Source organism: Danio rerio, chromosome 8 (assembly GCF_049306965.1).
Source record: "Danio rerio strain Tuebingen ecotype United States chromosome 8, GRCz12tu, whole genome shotgun sequence".
NCBI classification, from domain to species: domain Eukaryota; kingdom Metazoa; phylum Chordata; class Actinopteri; order Cypriniformes; family Danionidae; genus Danio; species Danio rerio.
The window spans coordinates 57666511-57683812 of NC_133183.1; the positions used below are offsets into that span (position 1 = coordinate 57666511).

A 17302-nucleotide genomic window follows, 5' to 3' on the forward strand; every position below is an offset into this window, starting at 1 on the left:
TTACACTTAAATACACAGTATTTTGGATACCCGAGCTAGGTATTTCACATTGGTTCATTTTCATATTTTTTCATATGACACATGTACAAGTTATAGCTCAAGTGAAAGCTGTTGCCGGTGCTCATACAGTTCTAGCATTCTTTTTACTAAATTATATTCATATGCCAAACAATTGTTGGATGAATTGTGGTGTTTCCATGGCGCAGAAATGTAAACAATACATTCATGATCAATAAGCAGCCCCAGATAGCACAGACAGCTGTCATCTCTTACCTTATGCTGTGCTCTTCAGGGCCAATTCTCCTCTGTTTTTGTGGTGATGTGCATAAGTAATCCTTTTATATGTCTGATGTGGTCCAAACACAGTGAATTATGTTTGATCAAACAAAAGGATAGTGAAATATGTAAACAAGGATCGGTCTCTGTGACTTGTACAGCACCTCTCATCAGTTGGAATACAATAACTTTTGCATAGATTATGGTAGAGACATTTTTCTTTTTTCCTATGATAACAGATATGTGCAGAAACCACCAAAATTAATTACAGCACGCTAGACCACACAGAACCTAAAAGGTACACTTTCAAATTTGAGCTTATAAAAAAAAAAATACAAAAAGCGCCTCTTTTTTTAGGTGTTTATTATAACACAGACGACATATACAGATATTTAAACACTTTCAATAGTGTTTTATGAAAATTCAAAGGGTTTTCTTTAAAATTATAAAAATTTTTGCATTTACACCTCTGCATGTGGATTTGGGAAGCTTTTAAATTTGGGTAGGCAAAATCCAGGCGGAAATCCCCAAATAGCAGCAGAGTTTAAGTGGTTAATATGCTAATGACAGCATTTTAAATTAGGAAGAAATGTCATCGGTACTTTACAGAATAGAACAAAAAGTCTTTTACTCAACAACATAACCAATTTTTTTGTGGTCTCATATAATTTTGCTTGCTGTGAGTTATAATACGCATTCTAAAATTTCTAATATATGTCTTTCTAAAATAAAATTCGGTACATTATTTAATTGCCCTCTGATTTGTCATGATTAAATTTGTGTTGTGGGAATGATTGATTTCAGGAGCTGCACAGGCACATAGAGGAAGGTCTTGGCAGGAACATGTCGGAGAGATGCTCCAGTGCAATAACCGTAGCTCTGCAAACCACACAGACTGACATGATCGGTCAGTATTTCTTTCATTCTTTACTAGGGTTGGATTAAAAAAAAAATTTTGATTCTGAAATTGCATCCTTAATAATCAAATACTTGTCGTAAAATTTTGTTTTTGATTCCTCTTATCGATTCGCGTGTGCAATTTTTTTTTTTTCACTGCGAAAGTGCTCAAATGTGCGGCTACCTTTGGAAAAGAACAATGGTAAAGCTAAGTGTAATAACTGAAATTAACTTAATATGTTGCAAGCAAGGTTTCACAACCAACATCACCAAACATATCTAGTATTGTATCACAATATTGTCATTTCTTTTTAAAAATATGTTGTTTTTAAATGTCTGGGTAAAAAGCAACAGCGTTTTTCCTCATTGAACTTTATATATTTTATTATAAGAAACATTTAAAATATTTAGGAAAAGTAGCTTTTGATATGGAGAGTCATTTTCTGCTGGAGATATTGTTACATCTAACAAACTAAACATAAAAGTCAATAAAAACACGTAAAACCTCCCCTAAAAAAACAAACTTGTATACACTGTAGGAGCGGTATAACAGCAAACGTTGGTGGTTTTAAAACCTTGACTTTTCCAAACCGCGCTAAACCTTCAAAACGGTTATCATCCCATGCCTATTTGGATCACAGCATCAGATTAAAAGAATGCACCCTGCTAAATTCATTGCATATCCATGGTGCAACCAACAAGTGTTGTGTATTTTAGTCACCCGACATGTTTAATCTTTTAATTTTGCAAAAATGAATACATATTCGATTGCAAATGAGGTCTGCTTCATTCTCTACAAACAGCAGCTCTCATTCAGCGCCCGTCAGCTGGTGTTTTTAAAAAAAGACACAGCTTGAGAATTGTTTAATTTCATGTTTGTAGTCTTTAATGTGCTTTTAATATTATAATTATATTAAATTTATATAAATAGATGATTTTTTTTTCTTTCCTGATCCTTAGTATGTTTTTAGTCAAAGACACATAATTTAATATGCATATGGACGTAGTATCCGTGACGTCACCCATAGGTTTCTGAACAATGCAAAAGAAGCCACAAGTAGGCGCGGTAAACCGTTGACATTTTGTTTGCGCGTCATCGCACTCATGGCCGGATACCAAACAAGGGCAAAGAGGCGGAGAGTGAGCGGAGCTACAGACACCTGCTGGCATTTTGCTTGGACCAGGCTTAGACAGACTTTACTTTGGGAAAACACTTAATACTTTACTATATGCGACTCGTTTGTGTTCTGACCACTTGTGCTTGGCTGTATACTATATCAATAAAGTGTTTAGACTTTTAAAAACACTGTTGTAACACATTGAGCCACTAAACATTGTTCTTATGACGTTTTTCTACAGGAGGAAAACGCAAAATACTTCCAAACACTTCAGATATAGTCTGTGTTAGTAAATGCAGGACTATTGATGAAATCCAGCATAACACTGTATGACAACGCTTCAGATGACTGTTCTAGAGTCTGCAGCTAATCAATCTGTCAGATTCTGCAGTGCATTACAGCTCTTAAGAAAAAAACGAATGATAAATGATATTAAAACAAATAGATTTATAGAGCTGGTATAAGTATATAACTGGGAAACGGAGGCCACGTGAATGGTTTGTGAGCACAATTAAGTGCACATAGCATCCCATATCATTTGATAATTGTAGGAAATAAGTCCAAAAGGCAACTGACTGTGTGAAGCCACATAAAACAACACAAAAATATGATGTATAGTCTCAGTGGCTAATCTGCCGGAGTCAGCTGAGGTGAAGTGACGGCGACCAGCGAGACCTCGCTGTCACTCAAGTGGCCACGCCCTTAATTGTGCAAACTTAATGTAGCCTAATATAAAGTAAACGGATGAGTTACAAAAAATTCACCCCCCTCACAGTTGTCATGAAGGGTAATATTAGCTATATGAACCAAAATCTTTATACCAGGTTGTAAACACCTTTTTTTCTGCTGTAAAGCTGGCTATTCTAACAGAGGGCTCAGTTGAAATTTGCTCTATTATGGAGTCAGGACTAGCGGATTTTCGATGAATTGCAGTTTCAGTTATTTCCTTATTGGCTTCCCTGAGGGAGAGCGGGAGGTTGCCGCTTGCTAAAAACTTTAAAAAGGAATAAAGTGTATAGGCCTAATAGATCAGAAATAAAGAAAATCCGTTATTTATAATTTCATTAGTTAATGCATAAAGTAGCCTACTCATAAAGCGTGTTTAATTGATCTGGAACTTTTTAATATGATGTTTAGTCCACTTGTTATCATAATGTGAAAATGCAGCTTAAGAATAGACTTTTTAATTACTATTGTTTACATAGTACGAAACTGAAAATCGTTAAGCGGAATTGAAATCAGAATCGATACATTTTTAATGATACCCAACCTTATTCCCAGCTCACCCCATAACAGCAGGTTATTAAGATGCTTTTGTTGTTCCAGACGGTCTGAAGCCACTGCTGCCTATCACGATTCGGGAGCAGGTGGATAAGATGGTGCCCAGACAGTGTTTCGCCCTCAGCTACGACCTCAACTGTGACAAACTCTGCAGCGACTTCCAGGAGGACATCGGCTTTCACTTCTCCCTCGGCTGGACGATGCTGGTCAACCGCTTCCTGGGCCCCAAAAACACACGTCGCGCTCTAATGGGCTACAACGACCAGGTAGCATTCACAGGGTGTCCGCTGGGTCTTAAAATGTCTTGCATTTCAAAAATGAAATTTTAGGCCTTTTAAAAGTGTTAAATTGACTGAAATATTGTGGTGAAGCTCTTACAGGGGGGAAAATAAGTATTCCACATGTCACAATTTTAGAAATTTGAAACTTGTTTTTAAAGGTGCTGTTGAATTTTGATAACTAAAAACATACATATATATTTTACAAATGAAGTCTTGTGTAATCAAATAAAATGACACAGGAAAAAGTATTGAACACATAAAGGAAGGAAGGTGTAGAAAGGCAGTGAAAGTCCAGATAGCAGCTGAAATCTCTCGGTTCTTCAGCAATCCTCAGCCCTTCGTCATTGTAAATGAATATTAGCTGCTTTAGTCCAACTTCTACATTAGCAGGATGATGATGATGATGATGATGATGATGATGAAACCAGGGTGGACATTACAGCAAGACAATGATCCAAAACACAGCCAAGGAGACTCAAATGCTTTGAGAGAAAGTAAACCTAGCTGTAGAATGGCCCAGCCAATCACCTGACTTAAATCTAATAGAAAAAACTAAATAAAGCTTAGATTTGATAAACAAGACTATTTTTTTTTAAAAGATTTTTTGGTTTGGTTTTGTTTTATTTTTATGTTTTGGTTGTTCAGGTTTTTACCAAAATCTGGTTCAATTCCATGTCAACAGCTCCTTTAGAAATATTTTTCTCAGAAAAAATAGGACGTGTTCGATACTTCCCCCGCCACAATGTAAAACATTTTAAACAGGTCTTAGTTTAGCTTTGTCAAAATAAAGCTACTCAATCGGGCCGACATCCATAGACTCACCACCAATACATCTTAATAACACCCTATTTTATATATTAAAAAAAAAAAAGTTATTGCAAAGATACTTTTCTACAACAGTCCCCATTAAATTCCCTAATCATGGAAACAGTTATGATTCCTCGTGCTAATACCAGGCCGTTGGAAAAAAAATCCTTAATGTTTAACCCTGTATTGACCTTATTCTCCGCAGACGAGCGGGCGCTGCCATTTGAATCTTTTTGGCACAAGACTTCCGGTCTCATTCACTTCCATTCATTTTTAGACATTAAAAACGGCTCGTTTCGTTGTTTGATGTTGCAAACTGATATTTCCTTGTTGTATTATTCTACTTGGTCTGTATAGTCATGCAAACATTTGTTTGTAGAGCAAGTAGTTTGACCGTTTTTTGCCGTTTATTATTCCTTGTCATTTCTCCCATAGGCGACTGAAACGGAAGTTCTAAGACAATCGCGAAAACAGGCGCACTTCCGCATTTGAGAATAAATTTGAGAGAAAATTTCATTCTTAATGCTCTTAAAAGAGTCTTAAAATGTCTTACATTTGACTCGATGAAACTTGCAGAAACTCTGCATTTATTGTGGATAAACTTTGTGTTCTGATAATGTTCAGATTTGTTTATATAAAGCAGCATTAGCATATTTGATTTTATTCTCTTTTTCAATTTAGTTTTCTAGTTTTAGTTTTAATAGTTATAATAATTTTTCACTATCAAAATCATCCCTAATTGAAGGAAACATTAAACTGACACGTATGACATGCATATTTGGGCCCTATGAAATATTACAGGTAAGCTAAAATACACTGTATGTATACACACACATACACACACACACCCAAATTGTGAAAAGTGGGTACATTACATGAGGTTGCATTAATTTTATACTGTTCAAACCGCATATTGTATTGCCCTCACCCCACCCTACCCCTGAACCCAACCATCACTGGAGACTGTGTACAGCTTTACTCTCTGAAAATCTCATTCTGTGGGATTAAAAGCTTTTTGAGAAATGAGGACGTCACCAATGTCCTCATATTTGACCTCCTTTTTGAAATACCTGTGTAATACCTGTCATTATACAGATTTGTGTCCTGATATGTCACAAAAACACATACAGACACACACACACACAAAAAATGTGTGTATATATACATGTATGTGAATGTATATGCATTAGGGCTGCACAATATATCATTTTAGCATCGCATTTCGCAATGTGTGAATATGCAATAGTCACATCGCAGGACATGCAGTGTGAAGCCAGGATTATAGTTGACCAGGTACAACAGTTCGAAACCAGGAGAACTTCAGTTTAACCATAATAAAGTGAACATTTATCAATTGCTTGTGTTTTAAGGCATTTTAATTAGGATTTGAAGTGTTTGGGCGTTTAATTATTTACACAATGAAGAACATACAGCACATTGTTTTTTTATTTTTGACTCCTTCATTTGTGTATTTACTTTATCACTGCTTGTAATTTGTTTATTAAAGTTTATGCAGATGCACTACCCTAAAAAATCATCCCAGTCAATCTAAAATGATTAAGTTATCTTGTGAAATATAAACTGAAGAAAATCTAAATATCACAATGTAAGTTTTTTACCAATATGGTGCAACACTAAAATGCATGTAGTTATTTTTTATGGGATTAGATCAAATTTTTTATGATGCGATTTTATCTCATTTTCAACTTGAATATTAAGGAAATCTATTTTATTGTTTTTTTTTTTTTTTGCAAATTTTGTGGAGTTTGTTTTTTTCCCCCTATTATAATATAATATAGATATATTATAGAAAGCTTAAAGCATTAAGAAAGTAATTGTTTTGCTTTAGTGTGTTTTTGCAAACAAAAGTGTGTGTGGTGTGTGTGTAGGTTCCCAGATCCCTGGCCATTACTCCGGTCAGCACAAGTATGCCTCCATTCCCTCAAGGATCTATGACCCAGGAAGAGCTTATGGTTTCTATGGTGACAGGACTGGCATCACTCACCTCTCGGACATCAATGGGCATCATAGTTGTTGGAGGAGTGGTAAGAACACACTGGATATCTCTGATTCACCAAATGCATCTGTTTCTATTTTTTATTTGCTAAGGGGCGGTTCACATAGAACACGTTTTTCCTTTTTCAGTTAGAGCTTAGCTCGTGCCCAAAAAAATTAACCCGACCCTACTCAAGCCTGAGCACTTTGGGCTCTATTTTGACGATCCATCGCAGAGCGCAAAACGCAGGGCGCAAACGCTTTCAGGGCGTGTCAGAACGCATTTTTGCTAATTTACTGATGGGAAAATGCGCTTTGCGCCAAGGCGCATGGGCTAAAAGGGTTGAGTTTATTTTCTTAATTACTTATAGGTGTGGAAGAAGACATAAAAGCAGTGATTTTTCATATTTATGTAGGCTAGAAAATAATATGTTTTGTAATATTTTAATCCTTTATATTTATATCCTATATCTATTCTTATTATATCCTATATATATCCTTAATATTACATTTTTTTTATATGTAAAGATATTTGCCTATTGCTCTCTTGTGCGTATTAAGCAGTGTGTAAGCGAGGCGCAACTCTGTTAGTTTTGGTCTAATGAAAAATCTATTTTAGTTTCTCAAAATAGCAACGCGCAAGCCGTGCACCTCAGAACGCCTTCCTTTTTAGAGCAGAACGCCTATGGACGCACAAATGAGCGCTAATGCATTTGCTATTTAAACAGCGTAGCGCAACGCCTCAAAACGACTCTTGTGCCAAGCTGAAACTACCAAAAGACTATTGCGCCGCGTCACACTGCGCCGGGTGTATGATAGGGCCCCTTGTGTCCGAGCCTGACCCGGTCTGACACATAACTGTAATCATGAGCCTGATTTAAACCTGAATATTTTTTAATTTGTGGGCTGTTTTAACAGATGTTCTCAACTACAATTCTGAGTTGTTTAACTACAGAAATTAGTTTAGATTTATCTTAATGAGTAATGCAACAAGGATAAGCGTGTAAACTGCATCGTTTGTTTATTCAGAATGGATTGTAACAAAACACGACAGTGAATGCTGACCGTCATCATTTCTCCCATGGCAAGCCTGTTTCATGTGTCTGTTCACTGTGAAAATCCCTGTTTTTTTGCTATTACCTCCTTCACACCGCATGCACGAGCAGAGAGTGAGCGTGTTTTTTTCGGCGACCACGTTAACAGATCTGAGCTTTCAAAACGCATGCAGAAACAGCGCACCAGTGCGGAGCGTGAGCAGAGCTGAAGCTGCAGTGCTGCCATCATTTCTGCGCTGGGTTTATTTTCGCCTCTGCTCACGCTTAATTAAAGTGACAATGCATTGATAATGACCAAAAACACATTGGACCCTATCATACACCCGGCACAATAAGGCGCAAGACGTGTTTTTATGACGTGTTGCTATTTTGCTCCACTTTGTGTGGTGTTTCGGTCTGGATAAGAGGTGTGTTAAGGCGCGTTGCTATTTTGAGGATCTAAAATGGAGTGCACAATGGACCAGCTGAGAGCGCGTCAGTTGAATTAACTATAAAATACCTTTTAGAACTTCTAAAGTTCCTTTTAGAATTAACTATAAAATACTTCTTCTCACCTTTAAAGCCATCCACAATCTTGCTCCTCCATACCTTACTAATCTTGTTCATATCGCCACACCTGCTCGAACACTCAGGTCTTCTTCTTCCATTCACCTCACTGTTCCCTCTGTCCGCCTTGTCACCATGGGGAGCAGATCTTCAGCCACTCTGCTCCTCAGCTTTGTAACTCACTTCCTCCTGATCTCGGTAATTTAGACACTCTTTCACAATTTACGTCCAGACTCAAAAAACATATGTTTAGAACAGCCTATTCTCTTTGACCCGATTTTATTTTTAAAGCTTGTATTGTATTCTATTGTTTGTTGTGTTTTTATTTGAATTGATTGTTTTAGCTGTCCTGTACGGTGACCTTGAGTGTCATGAAAGGCGCCTTTAAATAAAATGCATTATTATTATTATTATTATTGTGTGCCTTGCCTCGGGCTCGGGCAGAGAATCTAAACTCTGTTTCCAATGTGCTACTTTTCTATTGTTTTACAATGTAACCACACGCTTGGCAAACATGCAATCATTCGTATCTTTTGAGGCGCCGCACAAGCGTTGTGTCTCCTGTTTTTAGAAAATCGGTGTAAATGAGCCCTTAATGAATTTGACATAGAAGTAATTAAACAGGGAGATGACAGTCATTCATTGATTTTCCTTCAGTTTAGTCCCTTTATTTATCAGGGGTCGCCACAGCGGAATGAACCGCCAACTTATCCAGCATATGTTTACTGGGAAACACCCACACACTCTCACATTAACACACATACAATAAGGCCAATTTAGTTTATTCATTTCACCTGTACCGCATGTTTTTGGACTGTGGGGGAAACCAGAGCACCCGAAGGAAACCTACGCCAGCACGGGAGAGCATGCAAACCCCACCTAGAAATGCCAGCTGGGGCTCGAACCAGTAACCTTTTTGCTGTGAGGCAACAGTGCTAACCACTGAGCCACCATGCCATCCAGGCAGATGACATGAACGACCTTTGAATTATTACTATTGTAATATGATTTATTACATTTATTTTTCATTTAGTTTTATTTATGCATTTTTTTTAACAAAAAATTTTAAAATTTCAAATTTTAACAAAATTTGAAAACTTTGACCATGACTGTAGCCATTTCTGCTGATGTGGCGTTAAATCTTGCATAACATGAAGACTAATAAAAAATGCGTGTGATTGTGTTTCAGATCTGGAAAGCAGTGGGCTGGAGGCTCATTGCTCTGTCTGTGGGTCTCTACGGGCTGCTGTACGTGTATGAGAGACTCACCTGGACCACCAGAGCCAAAGAGAGAACATTTAAGAGGCAGTTTGTGGATTACGCCAGCGAGAAACTGCAGCTCATCGTCAGCTACACCGGCTCCAACTGCAGCCATCAAGTTCAGCAGTGAGTCTCAATCTACCCGTTGTATCAGTTGTAGCAAAACAGTGTTATGAATATGAAATCATGTGAAGTTTTGTCAGAAGTAATCTAATAAGATATTTTCTTTTAGTTAGCAGCTATTAAAAAAGATTATAACAGTAAAAGTTTGGCGTCTGTAAGATTTTCAGATGTTTTTGGATTGATTTCTTTATTTTGGAGCACATTTTAAAAATAATGCTGTAATTTAAAATATTTATTTTTTTCTATTTTAATGCAAACAATTTGAATATTTTTCGTGACTGCAGACTTGCATTTTCAACAGCCATTTTTCCTGTCTTTAAACTCATGTGCATTCATTTTTAATAGTTTATTAAAAACAATTATTATCATTATTCTTCTTATTTAAATGTTAATAAGGATTTTTTTTAAACACTGTTAACTTTAAGTGTCAAAAGAACAGTTCAGTTATTATTATTATTAAGATTTTTTTTTAAACCCTGCTAACTTTAAATATCAAAAGAACAGTTTAGTTATTATTATTATTGTTATTAAGGAAGTTTTTTTATTAAAACGCTGCTAACTTTAAGTGTCAAAAGAGCAGTTCTCTTGTTATTATTAATATTAAAGTATTTAATTTACTTTATTTTATTTTATTGAAAATATTTCAAGTTTCAAAAGAACAGTTTAGTTATTATTATAATTATTATGTAGCATTTTTTTAAGTAAAAAAAAAAACAATTCTGTTTTTGCTATAATTATCATTATTTGTTATTATTATTATTATTAATGGAGTATTTTATGTTATTGAAACACTGCAACTTTAAGTTTTAAAAGAAAAGTTCAGTTTTGTTGTTATTATTATTGTTGTGTTGTGTTCATTCGTTTTTAAGTTTCAAAAGAACAGTTTAATTGTTGTTGTTGTTATAAGTATTATTATTATTAATTAAGTATTTTATTTGATTGAAATATTGCAAACTTTTTTAAGTTTCAAAAGAACAGTTCAGTTGTTGTTGTTATTATTATTATTATTAGTAGTATTAGTATTATTATTAATTAAGTATTTTATTTGATTGAAATACTGCAAACTTTATTTAAGTTTCAAAAGAACAGTTCAGTTGTTGTTGTTGTTGTTGTTCTTAGTAATAATATTAATATATAATATTAATAATTATTATTATTAATAATAAATAAGTATTTTATTTTATTAAAACACTGCAATTTGTTTCAGGTTTCAAAAGAATAATCAGTGTTGTTATTATTAATAATGTAGTATGTTATTATATAACTTATTATATAACTTATTTGTAAAACTATATAATTCTTTGCATTCACATTTGATAGGTTTCATTAACATTTGCATCTAAAATTCATAAAAATAATAATAATAATGCAGTCCCTAAACTTTTAAAATGATAGTGTATACCCATTCCCATTAAAAAAATGCAGATTTCAGTGATCTGAGCCCTTGTACACTGCCGCCCTCTGCTGGAGAAAACAGATATCATCCCCAAAGGAGATATTCTGGAAGTGTTGCTAAACAGACTGATTGATTGTTTGTTTGTGACAGGGAGCTGGCCAGCACCTTCTCTCAGCTGTGCCAGCAGGTGGACGTCACCAGACAGCAGCTGGAGGATGAAATTGGGGATTTGAACAGCAAGATTGAACAGCTGGACACCCTGCAGAGTAAAGCCAAACTGCTCAGGTGAGTCTCAAACAGTACAGAGGAAAAATACAGTAGGTTTTACAGTAGGTCAGTAAATGTTTATATTGTTGTTGTTATTTTAATAAATATTTTTAAGTTAATTGCTGAATAAAGGCATAATTTCTCAAATAGATTGTTTTAGTTAAAGATTATATTATATTTCTTATAAACACACACACTCACCGGACACTTTATTAGGTTCACCTTACTAGTACCTGGTTGGACCTCCTTTTGCACGACATACTACAGGAAATATTGCTCAGAGATTGACTTCAAAGCATCACACAGTTGCTGCAGATTTGTCGGCTGCACATCTATGATGTGAATCTCCTGTTCCACCACACAAAGGTGCTCTATTAGATTGAGATCTGGTGACTGTGGAGGCCATTTGAGTACAGAGAACTCATTGTCATGTTCCTGTTCTTAGCTGACAGCAGTGGTACCCTGTGTGGTCTTCTGCTGCTGTAGCCTATCCGCCTCAAGGTTTGATGTGTTGTGATTGTAACGAGTGGTTATTTGAATTACTGTTACCTTTCTATTAGCTGGAACCAGTCTGGCCATTCTCCTCTGACCTCTGTGATCAACAAGGCATTTGCGCCCACAGAACTGTCGCTCACTTGATATTTTATCTTTTACACACCATTCTCTGTAAACCCTAGAGATGGTTGTGCGTGAAAATCCCAGTAGATCAGCAGTTTCTGAAATACTCAGACCAGCCCATCCGGCACCAACAACCATGCCACGAAAAAAGTCACTTAAATCACCTTCTTTCTCATTCTGATGCTCGATGTGAACATGCCTAAATGCATTGAGTTGCTGTCATGTGATTGGCTGATTAGAAATTTGCGTTAACGAGCACAGATGTACAGATGTACCTAATAAAGTGAGTGTGTGTGTGTGTGTGTGTGTGTATTTGGAATTGGATGTAATTTGACTTCTCTCCTACAGGAATAAGGCGGGCTGGCTGGACAGTGAGCTCAACATGTTCATTCAGCAGTATCTTCAACAGGGGCGATAAACTCCACAAGCCCTCAACAAGCTCCGTCGATCTCTCTTGCAGATCATCTAACCCTTCAAACTTTTATTTCAGCGTACCAATCACATATTTTTCTATTCGTTGTTCTTTCCGCCATTGAGAGTACAGTGACACGTGCCACTTTAAAAAGAAGCTTTCTTTCGTTTGTTTGTTTTTTTTTGTACACAAGACACTGTTTCTTTTATATTTAATACAAGAGTAATTATTTATTCTTGACATAAGAGGTCATGTGACGTAGTGGCTCTCTTTGTTAGGTTGTGTTTATAGTCCATATCAGTTTTCTTAATACGCCACAGTCAATCAAAAAGTGAGACGATGTTTTAGACCAGTGTTTCCCAACCATGTTCCTAAAGGCACACCAACAGTACACATTTGCCACCTCTTCCGGTTTAAACACACCCGCATCCACTCATCAGAACATTAGAAGAGACTCCAAAACCTGATGTTAATGGGTCAGATAAGGGACACTTTCAAAGTATGTTGGTGTGCCTCCAGGAACAGGGTTGGGGAACACTGTTTTAGGCTCTCACGTGCCTTGGAATTAATCTGATGGTGTGTGTTTGTGTGTGTCGTACAGCTATGAAAATGAGGTTTTCCTCTGCAATCTGTATCACAGCTCTACTATAGTATGTTTAATAATGTAAACAATGCCGTGTCTCCATTCCACTCAAGTCTGAGATGAGAACATTGCTATTGTGGGTGTCAGATTCAACATCAGGATTCGGGAAGGAGGAATTTAGCGACAATTTAAAGGGATAGTTCACCCAAAATGAGCATTTACACACTATTTATTTACCCTCAAGTGGTTGTAAACCTCAGAGTTTCTTTTTTTTTACTGTTAAATGCTAAAGATATTTGAAATTAAGCCGAAAACCATTGATAAACGTAGTAGAAACAACAAACACTGTAGAAGTCAATGGTTACAGGTTTACAACATTCTTCAAAATCTCTTCTTTAGTGTTCAATTGAAGAAAGAAACTCATAAATGTTTGAAATGAGTAAAGGGTGACTGAATTACTGAATTTTTTTGTCGAACTATCCTTTTAAGGCTGTCATTTATCCACATGTTAACCAACTCTATTTTATTTTTCTCCTGTTCCCAAAGATTTGATCTGGCTGACACTTTTGGCAACATTGAATGGTTAGTTCACCCACAAATGAACATTTACTCACTCTTTAAGCAACCTGAAGTGGTTGTAAACCTTCATGAGTTTCTTTTTTTTACTGTTGAAAAAGAAGATATTTTGAATAAAGCTGAAAACCATTGACTCAAAGTATGAAAAACAAATACTATGGAAGTCAGTGGTTACAGGTTTCCAGCATTTTTCAAAATCTCTTTTGTTTTCAAGAGAAGAAAGAACTATTTTTTTGGGTGAACTATTTCTTTATACTGAAGTGCAAACAATTTTTTCAGCCTGTTTTTGAAGACTTGATCTGCCTGACACTATTGGGAACATTAAAGCGATAGTTCACCCTAAAATGAACAGTTACTCACTATTTAACCACCCTGAAGTGATTGTAAACCTTCATGAGTTTCTATTTTTCTGGTAAACACAAAAGAAGATATTTTGAAGAAAGTGGGAAAACGGTAACCATTGATTTCTATAGTATGAAAAACAAATACTGTGGATTTCAGTGGTTACAGGTTTCCAACATTCTTCAAAATATCTTCCTTTGTGTTCAACAGAAGAAAGAAACTCCTAGAGGTTTGAAATGAGTAAAGGGTGACTGAATTACTGACTTTTTGGGTGGACTGTCTCTTTAAGGCTGTCAGTTACCCTCAAATTAGCAAACTATTTTATTTTCACCCTTTTCCCAAAGATTTGATCTGCCTGACACTTTTGGCATCATTGAAGCGGTAGTTCACCCTAAAATGAACATTTACTGATTATATAACTACCCCAAAGTGGTTGTAAAGCTTCATGAGTTTCTTCTGTTGAACACAAAAGATGTTTTGAATAAAGAGGGAAACCGGTAACCATTGACTTCTGTAGTATGAAAAACAAATACTGTGGTTACAGGTTTACAACATTTTTTGAAATATCTTCCTTTGTGTTCAGCAACAACAACAAAAAAGAAACTTATAGAGGTTTGAAATGAGTGACTGAATGATTTATATTTTATTTTTGGGTGAACTATGCCTTTAAATCTGAGTTGCACAAATTAGTGCGAACAATTTTTTTTCACCCTGATTCCAAAGACTTGGCTGACACTTTTGGCAACATTAAAGGGATAGTTCACAAGTACTATCTATTTAACCCTCCCTCAAGTGGTTGTAAACCTTTTCTTCAGTTGAACAAAGAGGAAAATATACTTTGGAGAAAGATGAAAAGCGGTAAGCATTGACTTTAGTATAAAAAACAAATACTATGGAAGCCAATGGTTACAGGTTTCAAACATTTTTTGAAATATCTTCTTTTGTGTTCAGCTAAGTGAAGAGTGAGTGAATAATAGCAAATTTGTACGTTTTGGGTGAACTATTCTTTTATATACATGCTCTTACACGCTGATTCTAGAATAACAACAGTTTATACAACTGTATAACCTGACTTAATTAAATCAGTGATGTTCTGCTGCCACATTTTAACACTAATCATTTGCTTAGTTGCAATTAATGAATATGAATATGGGATTTATGAATTGGATTGGATGAGTGATGCGCATATCATTACGAGTTAATAATACATTTTATTCCATCGAATCAGACTTCACTAATTCATTACAGTGATGTGCGATCCATTACTAACCCGTTAGTCTCTCACATGTGTGTGGTATATTGTATGGTAAGCTGTTTAGTTTGGATTATGACGTGTGCCAAGCGTTCCAGAAGGTGATCTGAAGAGCTCCTGTGATGTGCACTTTATAATTTGCTGCTTTCTTTGCGTTCGTTTCCTGCAGGTTCTTTAGAAAGAGAACGGCACACACTGACCTGTGTCTGTCAACAGTAATGTATAGATGAGCATGCAGACTGATGTCATTTATTGTCATTCATTATTACTGTTAGACGAAATAATAAAGTGACACTGTTAAAATGGACTAGATTGATTTGTCTCTGTCGACTGTCGAGCCTATGGGAAACATGTTTTTATTAATAAGATGATGCTTAAATAAACACAGGAGTGTCTGTTCTTGTTTTTAAAGACCCACGCCAAAATATTAAATAAAGTATTTCCTTGTGGATGAAATGAAGTCATTTTATTAACGGATTTATAACATAACATTTAAAATAACACTTTAATTAAAGGGACAGTTCTCCCCAGAAATTTAAATTTCATCTCCATTTACTCAAGTGGTTTAAACTTGCATGAACTTCTTTCATTTGTTGAGCGCTGCAAGATATTCTGAAGAATGTGGGAGAAAATATGCCACATTGTAGGAAGAATACTATGCAAGTCGACGGCTTTTCCCTTCAGCATTCTTCAGTATAACTTCCTTTCGGTTCGACAGAAGAAAGAAATTTACTTTGGAACAAGTGGAGGACGAGTAAATGACAGAATTTTTATTTTTTGAACCCTGTCCAATGCACTGCTGGCTTTTAAATGCAGAACCACGCCAACACGGGAAGAACATGCAAACTCCACACAGACACACCGTGTCAAAACTATTTTGAATCTGTCCTTACTAAAAGTTTCAAATAATCAAAATAAATATTTTTCTTTAAAATGTTTATTTTGTTTTCGTGTTATACGAGTATAATATTGTATTTTATTAAATAAAGATAATCCTTGATAATCCTATCAAGATCCATTTTTAACCATATAAATATATATATTTTTTTATTTATTACACTGTAAAACAAATACGTAACTTTACGGTTTATTTCCGACAGCTGGGGTGCCGGAAGAAAAAAAAGTAAAATAATAGCTGTTAAATTACAGAATTAAACTGTAAAATTACAGCTATTAATTTACAGAAATTTGCTTAAGTTTAAATTTTTGGTAAATTTCTGTAATTTAATATCCGTTATTGTAAGGTAGATTTCTGTAATTTCTGTTATTTTACGTTTTTTTCCGACACCCCAGCTGCTGGAAATAAACGTAAAATTAAATTAGGCCAAGGTTTTTTTTTTTTTTTTTTTTTTTTTTTTTTTACAGTGTACAGTTGAAGTCAGAATTATTATTATTATTATTATTAATATTTATTTATTTTTGCTCAAAACTATTTTAATTTTAGTTACAAAAAAGCTTGGATAAAATAGAACATTTCAGGCAGTTTGTCTGTTTATTTTTACACTAAACATTTAACAGTCTTTTTTTATTTAACTTTGTGAGCAGTTTCAGTCAATTGTTCATAAAAGACAAACCTTACATCTCTTACAGTAAAGCATTTGAGAAGTGATGCGCAAAACTTGAACCCGCAAACCCCTCACAAAATTTGCAATTGCGACCCTGCATTTATGTAGAAAAAGGAGTGTGTGGTGGTGAGCAAAGCCGAGTTGTTAGACACCCCAAACAACAGTATAAGAGTGTTCAAGCTCTACTTATTATCCGAGCCATTACATGGAAAAAAAAACTCATTTATAACTGATGTTTCAGTTTTCAAACAGTAATTAAGGCCTTAATGAACAGAGCACCGCCGCCCCGCCTCACGTCCCTGAGCTCATTTGCATGTTAATTATCATTAGCGTCATGAGGGGGAAAGAGACCGTAACAGCTAAATTAGCAGCTCAATCATATTTTTGGCTATTCAGAATGTCACCAAAGCACAACAGGGCATTTTATTCCAGTCCCCCTCCGTCTAACATTGTCTTTCTGCTCTCGTTTTATTTAGTTTTAAGACTTTTTAATTACGCTCACATTATTATTACTATTTTTCTAAATTAAATTATTCTATTTCAGAGGTTTCAGAAATAAAACTAAATACTTAGATTAATAATATTATATTAGAGATATACAAAGGTCACTTCTCACCCCTGAGTTTCTCTTTTCATGTGTATTGTTATTTAT

At 35.3% G+C, this 17302-nt stretch overlaps 1 protein-coding gene across 4 annotated transcripts in view; it reads left to right on the top strand.

The window, feature by feature from the left end:
• The window catches only part of mfn2 (mitofusin 2), a 51435-nt gene extending 36043 nt beyond the window's left edge, over positions 1 to 15392 (top strand). For 3 of the 4 annotated variants that reach the window (XM_005172483.6, XM_005172484.6, NM_001128254.2), the window contains exons 13-18: positions 1081 to 1183; positions 3618 to 3838; positions 6550 to 6705; positions 9446 to 9642; positions 11186 to 11320; positions 12269 to 15392. In XM_005172483.6, the coding sequence (XP_005172540.1) occupies positions 1081 to 1183; positions 3618 to 3838; positions 6550 to 6705; positions 9446 to 9642; positions 11186 to 11320; positions 12269 to 12338 (882 nt within the window). In that variant the 3' untranslated portion in view covers positions 12339 to 15392. Of the gene's footprint in view, positions 1 to 1080; positions 1184 to 3617; positions 3935 to 3988; positions 4560 to 6549; positions 6706 to 9445; positions 9643 to 11185; positions 11321 to 12268 lie in introns of those variants that run through there. The other variant, XM_073909724.1, reaches the window with a different exon arrangement.
• Positions 15393 to 17302: the final 1910 nt, after the last annotated feature.